The 25,642-nt window shown below is 42.6% G+C and overlaps 1 protein-coding gene across 2 annotated transcripts in view; it reads left to right on the top strand.

The window, feature by feature from the left end:
* neurl1b (neuralized E3 ubiquitin protein ligase 1B) overlaps positions 1-25,642 on the top strand; it is a 75,871-nt gene that overhangs the window by 34,322 nt on the left and 15,907 nt on the right. The window contains exon 2 of one of the 2 annotated variants that reach the window (XM_046296258.1): positions 16,062-16,333. In XM_046296258.1, coding sequence (XP_046152214.1) covers positions 16,062-16,333 — 272 coding nt within the window. The remainder of the gene's footprint in view (positions 1-16,061; positions 16,334-25,642) is intronic. The other variant, XM_046296259.1, reaches the window with a different exon arrangement.

Genomic DNA, 25,642 nt, shown 5'->3' on the forward strand with positions numbered 1-25,642 from the left:
GCTGTATATTGTATATGGGTTACAGGCTGTATATTGTATATGGGTTACAGGCTGTATATGAGTTACAGGCTGTATATTGTAGATGGGTTACAGGCTGTATACTGTATATGGGTTACAGGCTGTTTATGAGTTACAGGCTATACTGTATATGGGTTACAGGCTGTGTATTGTATATGAGTTACAGGCTGTATATTGTATATGGGTTACAGGCTCTATATTGTATATGGGTTACAGGCTGTATATGGGTTACAGGCTGTATATTGTATATGGCTTACAGGCTGTATATTGTATATGGGTTACAGGCTGTATATTGTATATGGGTTACAGGCTGTATACTGTATATGGGTTACAGGCTGTATATGGGTTACAGGCTGTATATGAGTTACAGGCTGTATATTGGTTACAGGCTGTATATTGTATATGGGTTACAGGCTGTATACTGTATATGGGTTACAGGCTGTATATTGTATATGGGTTACAGGCTGTATACTGTATATGGGTTACAGGCTGTATATTGTATATGGGTTACAGGCTATACTGTATATGGGTTACAGGCTGTATATTGTATATGGGTTACAGGCTGTATATGGGTTATAGGCTGTATACTGAATATGGGTTACAAGCTGTATATGGGTTACAGGCTGTATATGAGTTACCGGCTTTATATGGGTTACAGGCTGTATATTGTATATGGGTTACAGGCTGTATATTGTATATGGGTTACAGGCTGTATATTGTATATGGGTTACAGGCTGTATATGAGTTACAGGCTGTATATTGTAGATGGGTTACAGGCTGTATACTGTATATGGGTTACAGGCTGTTTATGAGTTACAGGCTATACTGTATATGGGTTACAGGCTGTGTATTGTATATGAGTTACAGGCTGTATATTGTATATGGGTTACAGGCTCTATATTGTATATGGGTTACAGGCTGTATATGGGTTACAGGCTGTATATTGTATATGGCTTACAGGCTGTATATTGTATATGGGTTACAGGCTGTATATTGTATATGGGTTACAGGCTGTATACTGTATATGGGTTACAGGCTGTATATGGGTTACAGGCTGTATATGGGTTACAGGCTGTATATGAGTTACAGACTGTATATGGGTTACAGGCTGTATATTGTATATGGGTTACAGGCTGTATATTGTATATGGGTTACAGGCTGTATATTGTATATGGGTTACAGGCTGTATATTGTATATGGGTTACAGGCTGTATATGAGTTAAAGGCTGTATATTGTAGATGGGTTACAGGCTGTATACTGTATATGGGTTACAGGCTGTTTATGAGTTACAGGCTATACTGTATATGGGTTACAGGCTGTGTATTGTATATGAGTTACAGGCTGTATATTGTATATGGGTTACAGGCTCTATATTGTATATGGGTTACAGGCTGTATATGGGTTACAGGCTGTATATTGTATATGGCTTACAGGCTGTATATTGTATATGGGTTACAGGCTGTATATTGTATATGGGTTACAGGCTGTATACTGTATATGGGTTACAGGCTGTATATGGGTTACAGGCTGTATATGAGTTACAGGCTGTATATGGGTTACAGGCTGTATATTGTATATGGGTTACAGGCTGTATACTGTATATGGGTTATAGGCTGTATACTGAATATGGGTTACAAGCTGTATATGGGTTACAGGCTGTATATGAGTTACAGGCTTTATATGGGTTACAGGCTGTATATTGTATATGGGTTACAGGCTGTATATTGTATATGGGTTACAGGCTGTATATTGTATATGGGTTACAGGCTGAATATGAGTTACAGGCTGTATATGGGTTACAGGCTGTATATGAGTTACAGACTGTATATGGGTTACAGGCTGTATATTGTATATGGGTTACAGGCTGTATATTGTATATGGATTACAGGCTGTATATTGTATATGGGTTACAGGCTGTGTATTGTATATGGGTTACAGGCTGTATATGAGTTACAGGCTGTATATTGTAGATGGGTTACAGGCTGTATACTGTATATGGGTTACAGGCTGTTTATGAGTTACAGGCTATACTGTATATGGGTTACAGGCGGTATACTGTATATGGGTTATAGGCTGTATTTGAGTTACAGACTGTATATGGGTTACAGGCTGTATATTGTATATGGGTTACAGGCTGTATATTGTATATGGGTTACAGGCTGTATATTGTATATGGGTTACAGGCTGAATATGAGTTACAGGCTGTATATGGGTTACAGGCTGTATATGAGTTACAGACTGTATATGGGTTACAGGCTGTATATTGTAAATGGGTTACAGGCTGTATATTGTATATGGGTTACAGGCTGTATATTGTATATGGGTTACAGGCTGTATATTGTATATGGGTTACAGGCTGTATATGAGTTACAGGCTCTATACTGTATATGGGTTACAGGCTGTATATGGGTTACAGGCTGTATATGGGTTACAGGCTGTATATGGGTTACAGGCGGTATACTGTATATGGGTTACAGGCTGTATATTGTACATGGGTTACAGGCTCTATATTGTATATGGTTTACAGGCTGTATATGGGTTACAGGCTGTATATGAGTTACAGGCTCTATATTGTACATGGGTTACAGGCTGTATATGGGTTACAGGCTGTATATTGTACATGGTTTACAGGCTGTATATGGTTTACAGGCTGTATATGGGTTACAGGCTGTATATTGTACATGGTTTACAGGCTGTATATGGGTTACAGGCTGTATATGGGTTACAGGCTGTATATTGTATATGGGTTACAGGCTGTATATGGGTTACAGGCTCTATATTGTATATGGTTTACAGGCTGTATATGGGTTACAGGCTGTATATGAGTTACAGGCTCTATATTGTACATGGTTTACAGGCTGTATATGGGTTACAGGCTTTATATGAGTTACAGGCTGTATATTGTACATGGGTTACAGGCTCTATATTGTACATGGTTTACAGGCTGTATATGGGTTACAGGCTGTATATGGGTTACAGGCTGTATATGAGTTACAGGCTGTTTATGGGTTACAGGCTGTATATGGGTTACAGGCTGTATATGGGTTACAGGCTGTATATTGTAAATGGGTTACAGGCTCTATACTGTTTATGGGTTACAGGCTGTATATTGTACATGGGTTACAGGCTCTATACTGTGTATGGGTTACAGGCTGTATATGGGTTACAGGCTGTATATGGGTTACAGGCTGTATATGGGTTACAGGCTGTATATTGTATATGGGTTACAGGCTGTATATTGTACATGGGTTACAGGCTGAATATTGTATATGGGGTACAGGCTGTATATTGTATATGGGTTACAGGCTGTATACTGTATATTGGTTACAGGCTGTATACTGTATATGGGTTACAGGCTGTATATGGGTTACAGGCTGTATATGAGTTACAGGCTGTATATGGGTTACAGGCGGTATACTGTATATGGGTTACATGCTGTATACTGTATATGAGTTACAGGCTGTATACTGTATATGGGTTACAGGCTGTATACTGTATATGAGTTACAGGCTGTATATTGTATATGAGTTACAGGCTGTATATTGTATATGGGTTACAGGCTGTATATTGTATATGGGTTACAGGCTGTATACTGTATATGGGTTATAGGCTGTATACTGAATATGGGTTACAAGCTGTATATGGGTTACAGGCTGTATATGGGTTACAGGCTGTATTTGAGTTACAGACTGTATATGGGTTACAGGCTGTATATTGTATATGGGTTACAGGCTGTATATTGTATATGGGTTACAGGCTGTATATTGTATATGGGTTACAGGCTGAATATGAGTTACAGGCTGTATATGGGTTACAGGCTGTATATGAGTTACAGACTGTATATGGGTTACAGGCTGTATATTGTATATGGGTTACAGGCTGTATATTGTATATGGATTACAGGCTGTATATTGTATATGGGTTACAGGCTGTATATTGTATATGGGTTACAGGCTGTATATGAGTTACAGGCTGTATATTGTAGATGGGTTACAGGCTGTTTATGAGTTACAGGCTATACTGTATATGGGTTACAGGCTGTGTATTGTATATGAGTTACAGGCTGTATATGGGTTACAGGCTGTATATGAGTTACAGACTGTATATGGGTTACAGGCTGTATATTGTATATGGGTTACAGGCTGTATATTGTATATGGGTTACAGGCTGTATATTGTATATGGGTTACAGGCTGTATATGAGTTACAGGCTGTATATTGTAGATGGGTTACAGGCTGTATACTGTATATGGGTTACAGGCTGTTTATGAGTTACAGGCTATACTGTATATGGGTTACAGGCTGTGTATTGTATATGGGTTACAGGCTGTATATGAGTTACAGGCTTTATATGGGTTACAGGCTGTATATGAGTTACAGGCTTTATATGGGTTACAGGCTGTATATTGTATATGGGTTACAGGCTGAATATGAGTTACAGGCTGTATATGGGTTACAGGCTGTATATGAGTTACAGACTGTATATTGGTTATAGGCTGTATATTGTATGTGGGTTACAGGCTGTATATTGTATATGGATTACAGGCTGTATATTGTATATGGGTTACAGGCTGTATATTGTATATGGGTTACAGGCTGTATATGAGTTACAGGCTGTATATTGTAGATGGGTTACAGGCTGTATACTGTATATGGGTTACAGGCTGTTTATGAGTTACAGGCTATACTGTATATGGGTTACAGGCTGTATACTGTATATGGGTTATAGGCTGTATACTGAATATGGGTTACAAGCTGTATATGGGTTACAGGCTGTATTTGAGTTACAGACTGTATATGGGTTACAGGCTGTATATTGTACATGGGTTACAGGCTGTATATTGTATATGGGTTACAGGCTGTATATTGTATATGGGTTACAGGCTGAATATGAGTTACAGGCTGTATATGGGTTACAGGCTGTATATGAGTTACAGACTGTATATGGGTTACAGGCTGTATATTGTATATGGGTTACAGGCTGTATATTGTATATGGGTTACAGGCTGTATATGAGTTACAGGCTGTATATTGTAGATGGGTTACAGGCTGTATACTGTATATGGGTTACAGGCTGTTTATGAGTTACAGGCTATACTGTATATGGGTTACAGGCTGTATACTGTATATGGGTTATAGGCTGTATACTGAATATGGGTTACAAGCTGTATATGGGTTACAGGCTGTATTTGAGTTACAGACTGTATATGGGTTACAGGCTGTATATTGTACATGGGTTACAGGCTGTATATTGTATATGGGTTACAGGCTGTATATTGTATATGGGTTACAGGCTGAATATGAGTTACAGGCTGTATATGGGTTACAGGCTGTATATGAGTTACAGACTGTATATGGGTTACAGGCTGTATATTGTATATGGGTTACAGGCTGTATATTGTATATGGGTTACAGGCTGTATATTGTATATGGGTTACAGGCTGTATATTGTATATGGGTTACAGGCTGTATATGGGTTACAGGCTGTATATGGGTTACAGGCTGTATATGGGTTACAGGCTGTATATTGTATATGGGTTACAGGCTGTATATTGTATATGGTTTACAGGCTGTATATGGGTTACAGGCTGTATATGGGTTACAGGCTGTATATGGGTTACAGGCTGTATATGGGTTACAGGCTGTATATTGTACATGGGTTACAGGCTGTATATTGTACATGGGTTACAGGCTGAATATTGTATATGGGGTACAGGCTGTATATTGTATATGGGGTACAGGCTGTATATTGTATATGGGTTACAGGCTGTATACTGTATATGGGTTACAGGCTGTATATGAGTTACAGGCGGTATACTGTATATGGGTTACAGGCTGTATATGGGTTACAGGCTGTATATGGGTTACAGGCTCTATACTGTATATGGGTTACAGGCTGTATATGGGTTACAGGCTGTATATGGGTTACAGGCTGTATATGGGTTACAGGCGGTATACTGTATATGGTTTACAGGCTGTATATGGTTTACAGGCTGTATATTGTACATGGTTTACAGGCTGTATATGGGTTACAGGCTGTATATTGTACATGGTTTACAGGCTGTATATGGGTTACAGGCTGTATATGGGTTACAGGCTGTATATTGTATATGGGTTACAGGCTGTATATGGGTTACAGGCTCTATATTGTATATGGTTTACAGGCTGTATATGGGTTACAGGCTGTATATGAGTTACAGGCTCTATATTGTACATGGTTTACAGGCTGTATATGGGTTACAGGTTTTATATGGTATACAGGCTGTATATGGGTTACAGGCTGTATATGAGTTACAGGCTGTATATTGTACATGGGTTACAGGCTCTATATTGTACATGGTTTACAGGCTGTATATGGGTTACAGGCTGTATATGGGTTACAGGCTGTATATGAGTTACAGGCTGTTTATGGGTTACAGGCTGTATATGGGTTACAGGCTGTATATGGGTTACAGGCTGTATATTGTAAATGGGTTACAGGCTCTATACTGTATATGGGTTACAGGCTGTATATTGTACATGGGTTACAGGCTCTATACTGTGTATGGGTTACAGGCTGTATATGGGTTACAGGCTGTATATGGGTTACAGGCTGTATATGGGTTACAGGCTGTATATTGTATATGGGTTACAGGCTGTATATTGTACATGGGTTACAGGCTGAATATTGTATATGGGGTACAGGCTGTATATTGTATATGGGTTACAGGCTGTATACTGTATATTGGTTACAGGCTGTATACTGTATATGGGTTACAGGCTGTATATGGGTTACAGGCTGTATATGAGTTACAGGCTGTATATGGGTTACAGGCGGTATACTGTATATGGGTTACATGCTGTATACTGTATATGGGTTACAGGCTGTATACTGTATATGAGTTACAGGCTGTATACTGTATATGGGTTACAGGCTGTATACTGTATATGAGTTACAGGCTGTATATTGTATATGAGTTACAGGCTGTATATTGTATATGGGTTACAGGCTGTATACTGTATATAAGTTACAGGCTGTATACTGTATATGGGTTATAGGCTGTATATGGGTTACAGGCTGTATACTGTATATGGGTTACAGGCTGTATATGGGTTACAGGCTCTATATTGTATATGGGTTACAGGCTGTATATTGTACATGGGTTACAGGCTCTATACTGTGTATGGGTTACAGGCTGTATATGGGTTACAGGCTGTATATGGGTTACAGGCTGTATATGGGTTACAGGCTGTATATTGTATATGGGTTACAGGCTGTATATTGTACATGGGTTACAGGCTGAATATTGTATATGGGGTACAGGCTGTATATTGTATATGGGTTACAGGCTGTATACTGTATATTGGTTACAGGCTGTATACTGTATATGGGTTACAGGCTGTATATGGGTTACAGGCTGTATATGAGTTACAGGCTGTATATGGGTTACAGGCGGTATACTGTATATGGGTTACATGCTGTATACTGTATATGGGTTACAGGCTGTATACTGTATATGAGTTACAGGCTGTATACTGTATATGGGTTACAGGCTGTATACTGTATATGAGTTACAGGCTGTATATTGTATATGAGTTACAGGCTGTATATTGTATATGGGTTACAGGCTGTATACTGTATATAAGTTACAGGCTGTATACTGTATATGGGTTATAGGCTGTATATGGGTTACAGGCTGTATACTGTATATGGGTTACAGGCTGTATATGGGTTACAGGCTGTATATGGGTTACAGGCTGTATACTGTATATGGGTTACAGGCTGTATATTGTATATGGGTTACAGGCTGTATATGGGTTACAGGCTGTATACTGTATATGGGTTACAGGCTGTATATTGTATATGGGTTACAGGCTGTATATGGGTTACAGGCTGTATACTGAATATGGGTTACAAGCTGTATATGGGTTACAGGCTGTATTTGAGTTACAGACTGTATATGGGTTACAGGCTGTATATTGTATATGGGTTACAGGCTGTATATTGTATATGGGTTACAGGCTGAATATGAGTTACAGGCTGTATATGGGTTACAGGCTGTATATGAGTTACAGACTGTATATGGGTTACAGGCTGTATATTGTATATGGGTTACAGGCTGTATATTGTACATGGATTACAGGCTGTATATTGTATATGGGTTACAGGCTGTATATTGTATATGGGTTACAGGCTGTATATGAGTTACAGGCTGTATATTGTAGATGGGTTACAGGCTGTATACTGTATATGGGTTACAGGCTGTTTATGAGTTACAGGCTATACTGTATATGGGTTACAGGCTGTGTATTGTATATGAGTTACAGGCTGTATATTGTATATGGGTTACAGGCTCTATATTGTATATGGGTTACAGGCTGTATATGGGTTACAGGCTGTATATTGTATATGGCTTACAGGCTGTATATTGTATATGGGTTACAGGCTGTATATTGTATATGGGTTACAGGCTGTATACTGTATATGGGTTACAGGCTGTATATGGGTTACAGGCTGTATATGAGTTACAGGCTGTATATTGGTTACAGGCTGTATATTGTATATGGGTTACAGGCTGTATACTGTATATGGGTTACAGGCTGTATATTGTATATGGGTTACAGGCTGTATACTGTATATGGGTTACAGGCTGTATATTGTATATGGGTTACAGGCTATACTGTATATGGGTTACAGGCTGTATATTGTATATGGGTTACAGGCTGTATATGGGTTATAGGCTGTATACTGAATATGGGTTACAAGCTGTATATGGGTTACAGGCTGTATATGAGTTACCGGCTTTATATGGGTTACAGGCTGTATATTGTATATGGGTTACAGGCTGTATATTGTATATGGGTTACAGGCTGTATATTGTATATGGGTTACAGGCTGAATATGAGTTACAGGCTGTATATGGGTTACAGGCTGTATATGAGTTACAGACTGTATATGGGTTACAGGCTGTATATTGTATATGGGTTACAGGCTGTATATTGTATATGGGTTACAGGCTGTATATTGTATATGGGTTACAGGCTGTATATGAGTTACAGGCTGTATATTGTAGATGGGTTACAGGCTGTATACTGTATATGGGTTACAGGCTGTTTATGAGTTACAGGCTATACTGTATATGGGTTACAGGCTGTGTATTGTATATGAGTTACAGGCTGTATATTGTATATGGGTTACAGGCTCTATATTGTATATGGGTTACAGGCTGTATATGGGTTACAGGCTGTATATTGTATATGGCTTACAGGCTGTATATTGTATATGGGTTACAGGCTGTATATTGTATATGGGTTACAGGCTGTATACTGTATATGGGTTACAGGCTGTATATGGGTTACAGGCTGTATATGGGTTACAGGCTGTATATGAGTTACAGACTGTATATGGGTTACAGGCTGTATATTGTATATGGGTTACAGGCTGTATATTGTATATGGGTTACAGGCTGTATATTGTATATGGGTTACAGGCTGTATATTGTATATGGGTTACAGGCTGTATATGAGTTAAAGGCTGTATATTGTAGATGGGTTACAGGCTGTATACTGTATATGGGTTACAGGCTGTTTATGAGTTACAGGCTATACTGTATATGGGTTACAGGCTGTGTATTGTATATGAGTTACAGGCTGTATATTGTATATGGGTTACAGGCTCTATATTGTATATGGGTTACAGGCTGTATATGGGTTACAGGCTGTATATTGTATATGGCTTACAGGCTGTATATTGTATATGGGTTACAGGCTGTATATTGTATATGGGTTACAGGCTGTATACTGTATATGGGTTACAGGCTGTATATGGGTTACAGGCTGTATATGAGTTACAGGCTGTATATGGGTTACAGGCTGTATATTGTATATGGGTTACAGGCTGTATACTGTATATGGGTTATAGGCTGTATACTGAATATGGGTTACAAGCTGTATATGGGTTACAGGCTGTATATGAGTTACAGGCTTTATATGGGTTACAGGCTGTATATTGTATATGGGTTACAGGCTGTATATTGTATATGGGTTACAGGCTGTATATTGTATATGGGTTACAGGCTGAATATGAGTTACAGGCTGTATATGGGTTACAGGCTGTATATGAGTTACAGACTGTATATGGGTTACAGGCTGTATATTGTATATGGGTTACAGGCTGTATATTGTATATGGATTACAGGCTGTATATTGTATATGGGTTACAGGCTGTGTATTGTATATGGGTTACAGGCTGTATATGAGTTACAGGCTGTATATTGTAGATGGGTTACAGGCTGTATACTGTATATGGGTTACAGGCTGTTTATGAGTTACAGGCTATACTGTATATGGGTTACAGGCGGTATACTGTATATGGGTTATAGGCTGTATTTGAGTTACAGACTGTATATGGGTTACAGGCTGTATATTGTATATGGGTTACAGGCTGTATATTGTATATGGGTTACAGGCTGTATATTGTATATGGGTTACAGGCTGAATATGAGTTACAGGCTGTATATGGGTTACAGGCTGTATATGAGTTACAGACTGTATATGGGTTACAGGCTGTATATTGTAAATGGGTTACAGGCTGTATATTGTATATGGGTTACAGGCTGTATATTGTATATGGGTTACAGGCTGTATATTGTATATGGGTTACAGGCTGTATATGAGTTACAGGCTCTATACTGTATATGGGTTACAGGCTGTATATGGGTTACAGGCTGTATATGGGTTACAGGCTGTATATGGGTTACAGGCGGTATACTGTACATGGGTTACAGGCTGTATATTGTACATGGGTTACAGGCTCTATATTGTATATGGTTTACAGGCTGTATATGGGTTACAGGCTGTATATGAGTTACAGGCTCTATATTGTACATGGGTTACAGGCTGTATATGGGTTACAGGCTGTATATTGTACATGGTTTACAGGCTGTATATGGTTTACAGGCTGTATATGGGTTACAGGCTGTATATTGTACATGGTTTACAGGCTGTATATGGGTTACAGGCTGTATATGGGTTACAGGCTGTATATTGTATATGGGTTACAGGCTGTATATGGGTTACAGGCTCTATATTGTATATGGTTTACAGGCTGTATATGGGTTACAGGCTGTATATGAGTTACAGGCTCTATATTGTACATGGTTTACAGGCTGTATATGGGTTACAGGCTTTATATGAGTTACAGGCTGTATATTGTACATGGGTTACAGGCTCTATATTGTACATGGTTTACAGGCTGTATATGGGTTACAGGCTGTATATGGGTTACAGGCTGTATATGAGTTACAGGCTGTTTATGGGTTACAGGCTGTATATGGGTTACAGGCTGTATATGGGTTACAGGCTGTATATTGTAAATGGGTTACAGGCTCTATACTGTATATGGGTTACAGGCTGTATATTGTACATGGGTTACAGGCTCTATACTGTGTATGGGTTACAGGCTGTATATGGGTTACAGGCTGTATATGGGTTACAGGCTGTATATGGGTTACAGGCTGTATATTGTATATGGGTTACAGGCTGTATATTGTACATGGGTTACAGGCTGAATATTGTATATGGGGTACAGGCTGTATATTGTATATGGGTTACAGGCTGTATACTGTATATTGGTTACAGGCTGTATACTGTATATGGGTTACAGGCTGTATATGGGTTACAGGCTGTATATGAGTTACAGGCTGTATATGGGTTACAGGCGGTATACTGTATATGGGTTACATGCTGTATACTGTATATGAGTTACAGGCTGTATACTGTATATGGGTTACAGGCTGTATACTGTATATGAGTTACAGGCTGTATATTGTATATGAGTTACAGGCTGTATATTGTATATGGGTTACAGGCTGTATATTGTATATGGGTTACAGGCTGTATACTGTATATGGGTTATAGGCTGTATACTGAATATGGGTTACAAGCTGTATATGGGTTACAGGCTGTATATGGGTTACAGGCTGTATTTGAGTTACAGACTGTATATGGGTTACAGGCTGTATATTGTATATGGGTTACAGGCTGTATATTGTATATGGGTTACAGGCTGTATATTGTATATGGGTTACAGGCTGAATATGAGTTACAGGCTGTATATGGGTTACAGGCTGTATATGAGTTACAGACTGTATATGGGTTACAGGCTGTATATTGTATATGGGTTACAGGCTGTATATTGTATATGGATTACAGGCTGTATATTGTATATGGGTTACAGGCTGTATATTGTATATGGGTTACAGGCTGTATATGAGTTACAGGCTGTATATTGTAGATGGGTTACAGGCTGTTTATGAGTTACAGGCTATACTGTATATGGGTTACAGGCTGTGTATTGTATATGAGTTACAGGCTGTATATGGGTTACAGGCTGTATATGAGTTACAGACTGTATATGGGTTACAGGCTGTATATTGTATATGGGTTACAGGCTGTATATTGTATATGGGTTACAGGCTGTATATTGTATATGGGTTACAGGCTGTATATGAGTTACAGGCTGTATATTGTAGATGGGTTACAGGCTGTATACTGTATATGGGTTACAGGCTGTTTATGAGTTACAGGCTATACTGTATATGGGTTACAGGCTGTGTATTGTATATGGGTTACAGGCTGTATATGAGTTACAGGCTTTATATGGGTTACAGGCTGTATATGAGTTACAGGCTTTATATGGGTTACAGGCTGTATATTGTATATGGGTTACAGGCTGTATATTGTATATGGGTTACAGGCTGTATATTGTATATGGGTTACAGGCTGAATATGAGTTACAGGCTGTATATGGGTTACAGGCTGTATATGAGTTACAGACTGTATATTGGTTATAGGCTGTATATTGTATGTGGGTTACAGGCTGTATATTGTATATGGATTACAGGCTGTATATTGTATATGGGTTACAGGCTGTATATTGTATATGGGTTACAGGCTGTATATGAGTTACAGGCTGTATATTGTAGATGGGTTACAGGCTGTATACTGTATATGGGTTACAGGCTGTTTATGAGTTACAGGCTATACTGTATATGGGTTACAGGCTGTATACTGTATATGGGTTACAGGCTGTTTATGAGTTACAGGCTATACTGTATATGGGTTACAGGCTGTATACTGTATATGGGTTATAGGCTGTATACTGAATATGGGTTACAAGCTGTATATGGGTTACAGGCTGTATTTGAGTTACAGACTGTATATGGGTTACAGGCTGTATATTGTACATGGGTTACAGGCTGTATATTGTATATGGGTTACAGGCTGTATATTGTATATGGGTTACAGGCTGAATATGAGTTACAGGCTGTATATGGGTTACAGGCTGTATATGAGTTACAGACTGTATATGGGTTACAGGCTGTATATTGTATATGGGTTACAGGCTGTATATTGTATATGGGTTACAAGCTGTATATGGGTTACAGGCTGTGTATTGTATATGAGTTACAGGCTGTATATTGTATATGGGTTACAGGCTCTATATTGTATATGGGTTACAGGCTGTATATGGGTTACAGGCTGTATATTGTATATGGCTTACAGGCTGTATATTGTATAAGGGTTACAGGCTGTATATTGTATATGGGTTACAGGCTGTATATGGGTTACAGGCTGTATATGAGTTACAGGCTGTATATGGGTTACAGGCTGTATATTGTATATGGGTTACAGGCTGTATATTGTATATGGGTTACAGGCTGTATATTGTATATGGGTTACAGGCTGAATATGAGTTACAGGCTGTATATGGGTTACAGGCTGTATATGAGTTACAGACTGTATATGGGTTACAGGCTGTATATTGTATATGGGTTACAGGCTGTATATTGTATATGGGTTACAGGCTGTATATTGTATATGGGTTACAGGCTGTATATTGTATATGGGTTACAGGCTGTATATGAGTTACAGGCTGTATATTGTAGATGGGTTACAGGCTGTATACTGTATATGGGTTACAGGCTGTTTATGAGTTACAGGCTATACTGTATATGGGTTACAGGCTGTGTATTGTATATGAGTTACAGGCTGTATATTGTATATGGGTTACAGGCTCTATATTGTATATGGGTTACAGGCTGTATATGGGTTACAGGCTGTATATTGTATATGGCTTACAGGCTGTATATTGTATATGGGTTACAGGCTGTATATTGTATATGGGTTACAGGCTGTATACTGTATATGGGTTACAGGCTGTATATGGGTTACAGGCTGTATATGAGTTACAGGCTGTATATGGGTTACAGGCTGTATATTGTATATCGGTTACAGGCTGTATACTGTATATGGGTTACAGGCTGTATATTGTATATGGGTTACAGGCTGTATATTGTATATGGGTTACAGGCTGTATATGGGTTACAGGCTGTATATGGGTTACAGGCTGTATATGGGTTATAGGCTGTATACTGAATATGGGTTACAAGCTGTATATTGTATATGGATTACAGGCTGTATATTGTATATGGGTTACAGGCTGTGTGTTGTATATGGGTTACAGGCTGTATATGAGTTACAGGCTGTATATTGTAGATGGGTTACAGGCTGTATATTGTATATGGGTTACAGGCTGTTTTATGAGTTACAGGCTAGTTACTGTATATGGGTTACAGGCTGTATACTGTATATGGGTTATAGGCTGTATTTGAGTTACAGACTGTATATGGGTTACAGGCTGTATATGGTATATGGGTTACAGGCTGTATATTGTATATGGGTTACAGGCTGTATATTGTATATGGGTTACAGGCTGAATATGAGTTACAGGCTGTATATGGGTTACAGGCTGTATATGAGTTACAGACTGTATATGGGTTACAGGTTGTATATTGTAAATGGGTTACAGGCTGTATATTGTATATGGGTTACAGGCTGTATATTGTATATGGGTTACAGGCTGTATATTGTATATGGGTTACAGGCTGTATATGAGTTACAGGCTGTATATTGTAGATGGGTTACAGGCTGTATACTGTATATGGGTTACAGGCTGTTTATGAGTTACAGGCTATACTGTATATGGGTTACAGGCTGTGTATTGTATATGAGTTACAGGCTGTATATTGTATATGGGTTACAGGCTCTATATTGTATATGGGTTACAGGCTGTATATGGGTTACAGGCTGTATATTGTATATGGCTTACAGGCTGTATATTATATATGGGTTACAGGCTGTATATTGTATATGGGTTACAGGCTGTATACTGTATATGGGTTACAGGCTGTATATGGGTTACAGGCTGTATATGAGTTACAGGCTGTATATGGGTTACAGGCTGTATATTGTATATGGGTTACAGGCTGTATACTGTATATGGGTTACAGGCTGTATATTGTATATGGGTTACAGGCTGTATACTGTATATGGGTTACAGGCTGTATACTGTATATGGGTTACAGGCTGTATATGGGTTACAGGCTGTATATGAGTTACAGGCTGTATATGGGTTACAGGCTGTATATTGTATATGGGTTACAGGCTGTATATTGTATATGGGTTACAGGCTGTATATTGTATATGGGTTACAGGCTGTATATTGTATATGGGTTACAGGCTGTATATGAGTTACAGGCTGTATATTGTACATGGGTTACAGGCTGTATATGGGTTACAGGCTGTATATGGGTTACAGGCTGTATATTGTATATGGGTTACAGGCTGTATATTGTATATGGGTTACAGGCTGTATATGTTTTACAGGCTGTATATTGTATATGGGTTACAGGCTCTATACTGTATATGGGTTACAGGCTGTATATGAGTTACAGGCTGTATATGGGTTACAGGCTGTATATTGTATATGGGTTACAGGCTGTATATTGTATATGGGTTACAGGCTGTATATGAGTTACAGGCTGTATATGGGTTACAGGCTGTATATTGTATATGGGTTACAGGCTGTATATTGTATATGGGTTACAGGCTGTATATTGTATATGGGTTATGGGCTGGTCGACTCAAGGATCATCCGGTAACCATTACCCAATTAACCAATCCCTCTCCTCTCTTCTTATTCTGTTATTGCCTCCTCCCAGAAGATGTGACTCTACAGCCCGACCCTGTGGTGAGCAGGCAGTTCTTCACTCTGCACGGTGGCAGCGGTGGGGAAGGAGGTGGCAGGGGTTCGGTGGTAGAGAGGCGGACGTCGGCCCCCCCAGTGATCCTCAGTCTGGAGTCGCCCAGGTTCCACCCTCAGGCCAAGGGGAAGAACATCAGGCTGGACGGTCAGCTGAGACGAGCTACCAGGAAGAACAGCTTCTGCAACGGAATCACCTTCAGCCAACGACCTGTTAGACTCTATCAGAAGGTAAGACCCTGACTCTGATATACCCTGACCCTAACATACCCTGACCCTGATAAACACTGACCCTGATATACCCTGACCCTGATATACCGTGACCCTAACATACCCCTGACCCTGATATACCCTGACCCTGATATACCCTGACCCTGATATACCCTGACCCTGATATACCCTGACCCTAACATACCCCTGACCCTGATATACCCTGACCGGAACATACCCTGACCCTGATATACCCTGACCCTGATATACCCTGACCCTAACATACCCTGACCCTGATATACCCTGACCCTAACATACCCTGACCCTGATATACCCTGACCCTAACATACCCTGACCCTGATATACCCTGACCCTGATATACCCTGACCCTGATATACCCTGACCCTAATATACCCTGACCCTGATATACCCTGACCCTGATATACCCTGACCCTGATATACCTTGACCCTGATATACCCTGACCCTAACATACCCTAACACTAACCCTAACACACCCTAACTCGGGCCAGGGTTAGGAAACTATATTAAGCCATGGGATGATTTTTGTCGGAGTGGATGGTCGGGCGGGCGGGCGGACGGAACATAATTATAATGATTTCTTTTATTTTAAAATAACAATATTTTCATACATTGAGAGAAAAAAAATCACATCTCTTTTTGTTATTTGTGGGAATTCCTAAATTATACTAATTTGGGGACCCCCCAAAAAATCAAGTCGCCGATCCCTGCCCCAACGCTAACATCTAGCCAAAGACCTGTTAGACTATGAAAAGGAAAGACCTCTCTCTGTCTCTCCCCAACTCTAACCCTGATGTCTGTCTCTCCCCAACTCTAACCCTGATATCTGTCTCTCCCCAACTCTAACCCTGATATCTGTCTCAACCCAACTCTAACCCTGATGTCTGTCTCTCCCCAACTCTAACCCTGATATCTGTCTCTCCCCAACTCTAACCCGGATATCTGTCTCTCCCCAACTCTAACCCTGATATCTTCTTATGGCCAGTTGGGACGGTAGCGTCCCACCTGGCCAACATCTGGTGAAATTGCAGAGCGCGAAATTCAAAAATAGCAAATTCAAATATTTAACATTCCTGAAAATATGAGTGTTATACATCAAAATAAAGCTTCACTTACATTTACATTACATTTAAGTCATTTAGCAGACGCTCTTATCCAGAGCGACTTACAAATTGGTGCATTCACCTTATGACATCCAGTGGAACAGCCACTTTACAATAGTGCATCTAAATCTTTTAAGGGGGGGGGTGAGAAGGATTACTTTATCCTATCCTAGGTATTCCTTAAAGAGGTGGGGTTTCAGGTGTCTCCGGAAGGTGGTGATTGACTCCGCTGTCCTGGCGTCGTGAGGGAGTTTGTTCCACCATTGGGGGGCCAGAGCAGCGAACAGTTTTGACTGGGCTGAGCGGGAACTGTACTTCCTCAGTGGTAGGGAGGCGAGCAGGCCAGAGGTGGATGAACGCAGTGCCCTTGTTTGGGTGTAGGGCCTGATCAGAGCCTGGAGGTACTGAGGTGCCGTTCCCCTCACAGCTCCGTAGGCAAGCACCATGGTCTTGTAGCGGATGCGAGCTTCAACTGGAAGCCAGTGGAGAGAGCGGAGGAGCGGGGTGACGTGAGAGAACTTGGGAAGGTTGAACACCAGACGGGCTGCGGCGTTCTGGATGAGTTGTAGGGGGTTAATGGCACAGGCAGGGAGCCCAGCCAACAGCGAGTTGCAGTAATCCAGACGGGAGATGACAAGTGCCTGGATTAGGACCTGTGCCGCTTCCTGTGTGAGGCAGGGTCGTACTCTGCGGATGTTGTAGAGCATGAACCTACAGGAACGGGCCACCGCCTTGATGTTAGTTGAGAACGACAGGGTGTTGTCCAGGATCACGCTAAGGTTCTTAGCGCTCTGGGAGGAGGAGTTGTCAACCGTGATGGTGAGATCATGGAACGGGCAGTCCTTCCCCGGGAGGAAGAGCAGCTCCGTCTTGCCGAGGTTCAGCTTGAGGTGGTGATCCGTCATCCACACTGATATGTCTGCCAGACATGCAGAGATGCGATATCGCCACCTGGTCATCAGAAGGGGGAAAGGAGAAGATTAATTGTGTGTCGTCTGCATAGCAATGATAGGAGAGACCATGTGAGGTTATGACAGAGCCAAGTGACTTGGTGTATAGCGAGAATAGGAGAGGGCCTAGAACAGAGCCCTGGGGGACACCAGTGGTGAGAGCGCGTGGTGAGCAGACAGATTCTCGCCACGCCACCTGGTAGGAGCGACCTGTCAGGTAGGACGCAATCCAAGCGTGGGCCGCGCCGGAGATGCCCAACTCGGAGAGGGTGGAGAGGAGGATCTGATGGTTCACAGTATCGAAGGCAGCCGATAGGTCTAGAAGGATGAGAGCAGAGGAGAGAGAGTTAGCTTTAGCAGTGCGGAGCGCCTCCGTGATACAGAGAAGAGCAGTCTCAGTTGAATGACTAGTCTTGAAACCTGACTGATTTGGATCAAGAAGGTCATTCTGAGAGAGATAGCGGGAGAGCTGGCCAAGGACGGCACGTTCAAGAGTTTTGGAGAGAAAAGAAAGAAGGGATACTGGTCTGTAGTTGTTGACATCGGAGGGATCGAGTGTAGGTTTTTTCAGAAGGGGTGCCAACTCTTGCTCTCTTGAAGACGGAAGGGACGTAGCCAGCGGTCAGGGATGAGTTGATGAGCGAGGTGAGGTAAGGGAGAAGGTCTCCGGAAATGGTCTGGAGAAGAGAGGAGGGGATAGGGTCAAGCGGGCAGGTTGTTGGGCGGCCGGCCGTCACAAGACGCGAGATTTCATCTGGATAGAGAGGGGTGAAAGAGGTCAGAGCACAGGGTAGGGCAGTGTGAGCAGAACCAGCGGTGTCGTTTGACTTAGCAAACGAGGATCGGATGTCTTCGACCTTCTTTTCAAAATGGTTGACGAAGTCATCTGCAGAGAGGGAGGAGGGGGGGGGGATTCAGGAGGGAGGAGAAGGTGGCAAAGAGCTTCCTAGGGTTAGAGGCAGATGCTTGGAATTTAGAGGGGTAGAAAGTGGCTTTAGCAGCAGAGACAGAAGAGGAAAATGTAGAGAGGAGGGAGTGAAAGGATGCCAGGTCCGCAGGGAGGCAAGTTTTCCTCCATTTCCGCTCGGCTGCCCGGAGCCCTGTTCTGTGAGCTCGCAATGAGTCGTCGAGCCACGGAGCGGGAGGGGAGGACCGAGCCGGCCTGGAGGATAGGGGGCATAGAGAGTCAAAGGATGCAGAAAGGGAGGAGAGGAGGGTTGAGGAGGCAGAATCAGGAGATAGGTTGGAGAAGGTTTGAGCAGAGGGAAGAGATGATAGGATGGAAGAGGAGAGAGTAGCGGGGGAGAGAGAGCGAAGGTTGGGACGGCGCGATACCATCCGAGTAGGGGCAGTGTGGGAAGTGTTGGATGAGAGCGAGAGGGAAAAGGATACAAGGTAGTGGTCGGAGACTTGGAGAGGAGTTGCAATGAGGTTAGTGGAAGAACAGCATCTAGTAAAGATGAGGTCGAGCGTATTGCCTGCCTTGTGAGTAGGGGGGGAAGGTGAGAGGGTGAGGTCAAAAGAGGAGAGGAGTGGAAAGAAGGAGGCAGAGAGGAATGAGTCAAAGGTAGACATGGGGAGGTTAAAGTCGCCCAGAACTGTGAGAGGTAAGCTGTCCTCAGGAAAGGAGCTTATCAAGGCATCAAGCTCATTGATGAACTCTCCGAGGGAACCTGGAGGGCGATAAATGATAAGGATGTTAAGCTTGAAAGGGCTGGTAACTGTGACAGCATGGAATTCAAAGGAGGCGATAGACAGATGGGTAAGGGGAGAAAGAGAGAATGACCACTTGGGAGAGATGAGGATCCCGGTGCCACCACCCCGCTGACCAGAAGCTCTCGGGGTGTGCGAGAACATGTGGGCGGATGAAGTGAGAGCAGCAGGAGTAGCAGTGTTATCTGTGGTGATCCATGTTTGCGTCAGTGCCAAGAAGTCGAGGGACTGGAGGGAGGCATAGGCTGAGATGAACTCTGCCTTGTTGGCCGCAGATCGGCAGTTCCAGAGGCTACCGGAGACCTGGAACTCCACGTGGGTCGTGCGCGCTGGGACCACCAGATTAGGGTGGCCGCGGCCACGCGGTGTGGAGCGTTTGTATGGTCTGTGCAGAGAGGAGAGAACAGGGATAGACAGACACATAGTTGACAGGCTACAGAAGAGGCTACGCTAATGCAAAGGAGATTGGAAGGACAAGTGGACTACACGTCGCGAATGTTCAGAAAGCTAAGCTTACGTAGCAAGAATCTTATTGACTAAAATGATTAAAATGATACAGTACTGCTGAAGTAGGCTAGCTTGCAGTGGCTGCGTTGTTGACTTTGTAGGCTAGCTGGCAGTGGCTGCGTTGTTGACACTACACTAATCAAGTCGTTCCGTTGAGTGTAATAGTTTCTACAGTGCTGCTATTCGGGGGCTAGCTGGCTAGCTAGCAGTTTTGATTACGTTACGTTGCGTTAAAAGAACGACAATAGCTGGCTAGCTAACCTAGAAAATCGCTCTAGACTACACAATTATCTTTGATACAAAGACGGCTATGTAGCTAGCTATGTAGCTAGCTACGATCAAACAAATCAAACCGTTGTACTGTAATGAAATTAAATGAAAATGTGATACTACCTGTGGAGCGAAGCGGAATGCAACCGAGTTGTTGAGTGTGGAAGTTCTATTCGGTAGACGTTGGCTAGCTGTTGGCTAGCTAGCAGTGTCTCCTACGTTAAGGAGCACAAATAGCTGGCTAGCTAACCTCAGTAAATTAAGATAATCACTCTAAGACTACACACTCTAAACTACACAATTATCTTGAATACGAAGACAGCAAAGACAACTATGTAGCTAGCTAACACTACACTAATCAAGTCGTTCAGTTGAGTGTAATAGTTTCTACAGTGCTGCTATTCGGTAGACGGTGGACATTACTAGTTCTCTGTGAACTCTTGTTGATCCCGGTGGACTCTCTTGTGGAATTCTGTTTTTTGTTCTTGTTTGTTTGATTTTTGAGTATCTTTTGAGGCTTTTTGTGCTATACCTTCCACCTTGTGGATTTACCTTTTTTGTCTTGGAGGATTACCTTTGTTCCTGTGGAATTCCTTTTGAGGTTTTGAGTTACATGTTTTCCTGAAGAACTTCACTTTTGTTCTTCATTAAATACACCATCTCAAGTACTGCTGTGTCTGCCTCATCTTCTGGGTTCTGCCGACTATTCGTGGCTCAGTTGGTTAAGTGACTGTTTCTCAGTCCGGAGACCCGGGTTCGTAACCGGGTCCTGACAATGACCTCAATTTGTTTTCCCCTGAATGGTTTGTCCTCGGGGTTTCGCCTACCATATCAGGTCTGTTATACTCACAGAGATTATTTAGAAAAGTTTAGAGTGTTTTCTATCCAAATCTACCAATTATATGAATATCCTAGCTTCTGGGCCTGAGTAACAGGCAGTTTACTTTGGGCAGGCTTTTCATCCAGAGGTGAAAATACTGCCCCCTACCCAAGAGACGATATACCATAACCCTGATATACCCTAACCCTAGTCCTGATATACCATAACCCTGATAAACCCTAACCCTGATAAACCCTAACCCTGATATACCCTAGCCCTGATATACCCTAACCCTGATATACCATAACCCTGATATATCCTAACTCTGATATACCATAACCCTGATATATCCTAACTCTGATATACCATAACCCTGATATATCCTAACCCTGATATACCATAACCCTGATATATCCTAACCCTGATATATCCTAACCCTGATATATCATAACCCTGATATCTGGCATCTCTGTCTGGAGACATCTCTGTCATCTCTGTCATCTCTGTCTGGAGACATCTCTGTCATCTCTGTCTGGAGACATCTCTGTCTTCTCTGTCATCTCTGTCTGGAGGCATCTCTGTCATCTCTGTCTGGAGACATCTCTGTCTTCTCTGTCATCTCTGTCTGGAGGCATCTCTGTCATCTATATCATCTCTGTCTGGAGACATCTCTGTCATCTCTGTCTGGAGGCATCTCTGTCATCTATATCATCTCTGTCTGGAGACATCTCTGTCATCTCTATCTGGAGACATCACTGTCATCTATATCATCTCTGTCTGGAGACATCTCTGTCTTCTCTGTCATCTCTGTCTGGAGACATCTCTGTCTTCTCTGTCATCTCTGTCTGGAGACATCTCTGTCATCTATATCATCTCTGTCTGGAGACATCTTTGTCTTCTCTGTCATCTCTGTCTGGAGACATCTCTGTCATCTATATCATCTCTGTCTGGAGGCATCTCTGTCATCTCTATCTGGAGACATCTCTGTCATCTCTGTCTGGAGACATCTCTGTCATCTCTGTCATCTCTGTCTGGAGACATCTCTGTCATCTCTATCATCTCTGTCTTTCTCCTTCATGTCACTGTTAATTTTGATCTCTCTCTCTGGGTCCGTAATGTGTCTGCGACCAAACGACCACCCCTCATCACTGTCAAACGCTCCCTAAAACACTTCTGCGAGCAGTCCTTTCTAATCGACCTGGCCCGGGTATCCTGGAATGACATTGACCTCATCCCATCAGTAGAGGATGCCTGGTTATTCTTTAAAAGTGCCCTCCTCACCATCTTAAATAAACATGCCCCATTCAAAAAAAAATGGAACTGTGAACAGATATAGCCCTTGGCTCACTCCAGGCTTGTCTGCCCTTGACCAGCACAAAAACATCCTGTGGCGTTCTGAATTAGCATCGAATAGCCCCCGTGATATGCAACTTGTCAGGGAAGTTAGGAACAAATATACACAGGCAGTTGTGTAAGGCTTGCTTTATCAAACAGAAATTTGCATCCTATATTACAAACTCAACAAAAGTTCTGGGACACTGTAAAGTCCATGGAGAATAAGAGCACCTCCTCCCAGCTGCCCACTGCTCTGAGGCTAGGAAACACTGTAAAGTCCATGGAGAATAAGAGCACCTCCTCCCAGCTGCCCACTGCTCTGAGGCTAGGAAACACTGTAAAGTCCATGGAGAATAAGAGCACCTCCTCCCAGCTGCCCACTGCACTGAAGATAGGAAACACTGTAAAGTCCATGGAGAATAAGAGCACCTCCTCCCAGCTGCCCACTGCACTGAGGCTAGGAAACACTGTAAAGTCCATGGAGAATAAGAGCACCTCCTCCCAGCTGCCCACTGCACTGAAGATAGGAAACACTGTAAAGTCCATGGAGAATAAGAGCACCTCCACCCAGCTGCCCACTGCTCTGAGGCTAGGAAACACTGTAAAGTCCATGGAGAATAAGAGCACCTCCTCCCAGCTGCCCACTGCACTGAGGCTAGGAAACACTGTAAAGTCCATGGAGAATAAGAGCACCTCCACCCAGCTGCCCACTGCTCTGAGGCTAGGAAACACTGTAAAGTCCATGGAGAATAAGAGCACCTCCTCCCAGCTGCCCACTGCTCTGAGGCTAGGAAACACTGTAAAGTCCATGGAGAATAAGAGCACCTCCTCCCAGCTGCCCACTGCTCTGAGGCTAGGAAACACTGTAAAGTCCATGGAGAATAAGAGCACCTCCTCCCAGCTGCCCACTGCTCTGAGGCTAGGAAACACTGTAAAGTCCATGGAGAATAAGAACACCTCCTCCCAGCTGCCCACTGCACTGAGGCTAGGAAACACTGTAAAGTCCATGGAGAATAAGAGCCTCCCAGCTGCCCACTGCTCTGAGGCTAGGAAACACTGTAAAGTCCATGGAGAATAAGAGCACCTCCTCCCAGCTGCCCACTGCACTGAGGCTAGGAAACACTGTAAAGTCCATGGAGAATAAGAGCACCTCCTCCCAGCTGCCCACTGCTCTGAGGCTAGGAAACACTGTAAAGTCCATGGAGAATAAGAGCACCTCCTCCCAGCTGCCCACTGCACTGAGGCTAGGAAACACTGTAAAGTCCATGGAGAATAAGAGCACCTCCTCCCAGCTGCCCACTGCTCTGAGGCTAGGAAACACTGTAAAGTCCATGGAGAATAAGAGCACCTCCTCCCAGCTGCCCACTGCACTGAGGCTAGGAAACACTGTAAAGTCCATGGAGAATAAGAGCACCTCCTCCCAGCTGCCCACTGCTCTGAGGCTAGGAAACACTGTAAAGTCCATGGAGAATAAGAGCACCTCCTCCCAGCTGCCCACTGCACTGAGGCTAGGAAACACTGTTACCACCAATAAATCCACTATAAATAAGAATTTCAATAAGCATTTCTCTACGTCTGGCCATGCTTTCCACCTGGCTACTCCCACCCCGGTCAACTGCCCGGCACCCTCCACAGCAACCCGCCATTTCTCCTTCACCCAGATCCAGATAGCTGATGTTCTGAAAGAGCTGCAAAATCTGGACCCATAAAAATCAGCCGGGCTAGACAATCTGGACCCTCTCGTTCTAAAAGTATCTGCTGAAATTGTTGCAACCCATATTACTAGCCTGTTCAACCTCTCTTTCGTATCATCTGAGATTCCCAAAGATTGGAAAGCTGCCGCAGTCGTCCCCCTCTTCAAAGGGGGGGACACTCTAGACTCAAACTGCTACAGACCTATATCTATCCTACCCTGTCTTTCTAAGGTCTTCGAAAGCCAAGTTAATTAACAAACAGATTACCGACCATTCCGAATCCCAGCGTACCTTCTCCGCGATGCAATCTGGTTTCAGAGCTGGTCATGGGTGCACCTCAGCCACGCTCAAGGTTCTAAACAATATCATAAACGCCATCGATAAGAGACATTACTGCGCAGCCGTATTCATTGACCTGGCCAAAGCTTTCAACTCTGTCAATCACCACATTCTTATTGGCAGACTCGACAGCCTTGGTTTTTCAAATGATTGCCTCACCTGGTTCACCAACTACTTCTCTGATAGAGTTCAGTGTGTCAAACCGGAGGGCCTGTTGTCCGGAACTCTGGCGGTCTCTATGGGGGTGCCACAGGGTTCAATTCTCGGGCCGACTCTCTTCTCTGTATACATCAATGATGTCGCTCTTGCTGCGGATGATTCTCTGATCCACCTCTACGCAGACGATACCATTCTGTATACTTCTGGCCCCTCTTTAGACACTGTGTTAACAACCCCACAGATGAGCTTCAATGCCATACAACTCTCCTTCCGTGGCCTCCAACTGCTCTTAAATGCAATCGATCACTGCCTGCACCTGCCCGCCTGTCCAACATCACTACTCTGGACGGCTCTGATTTAGAATACGTGGTTAACTACAAGGAGGTGTCTGGCAAGACTG

The sequence above is a fragment of the Oncorhynchus gorbuscha genome, linkage group LG13 (genome assembly GCF_021184085.1).
Source record: "Oncorhynchus gorbuscha isolate QuinsamMale2020 ecotype Even-year linkage group LG13, OgorEven_v1.0, whole genome shotgun sequence".
In the NCBI taxonomy this organism is placed as follows: domain Eukaryota; kingdom Metazoa; phylum Chordata; class Actinopteri; order Salmoniformes; family Salmonidae; genus Oncorhynchus; species Oncorhynchus gorbuscha.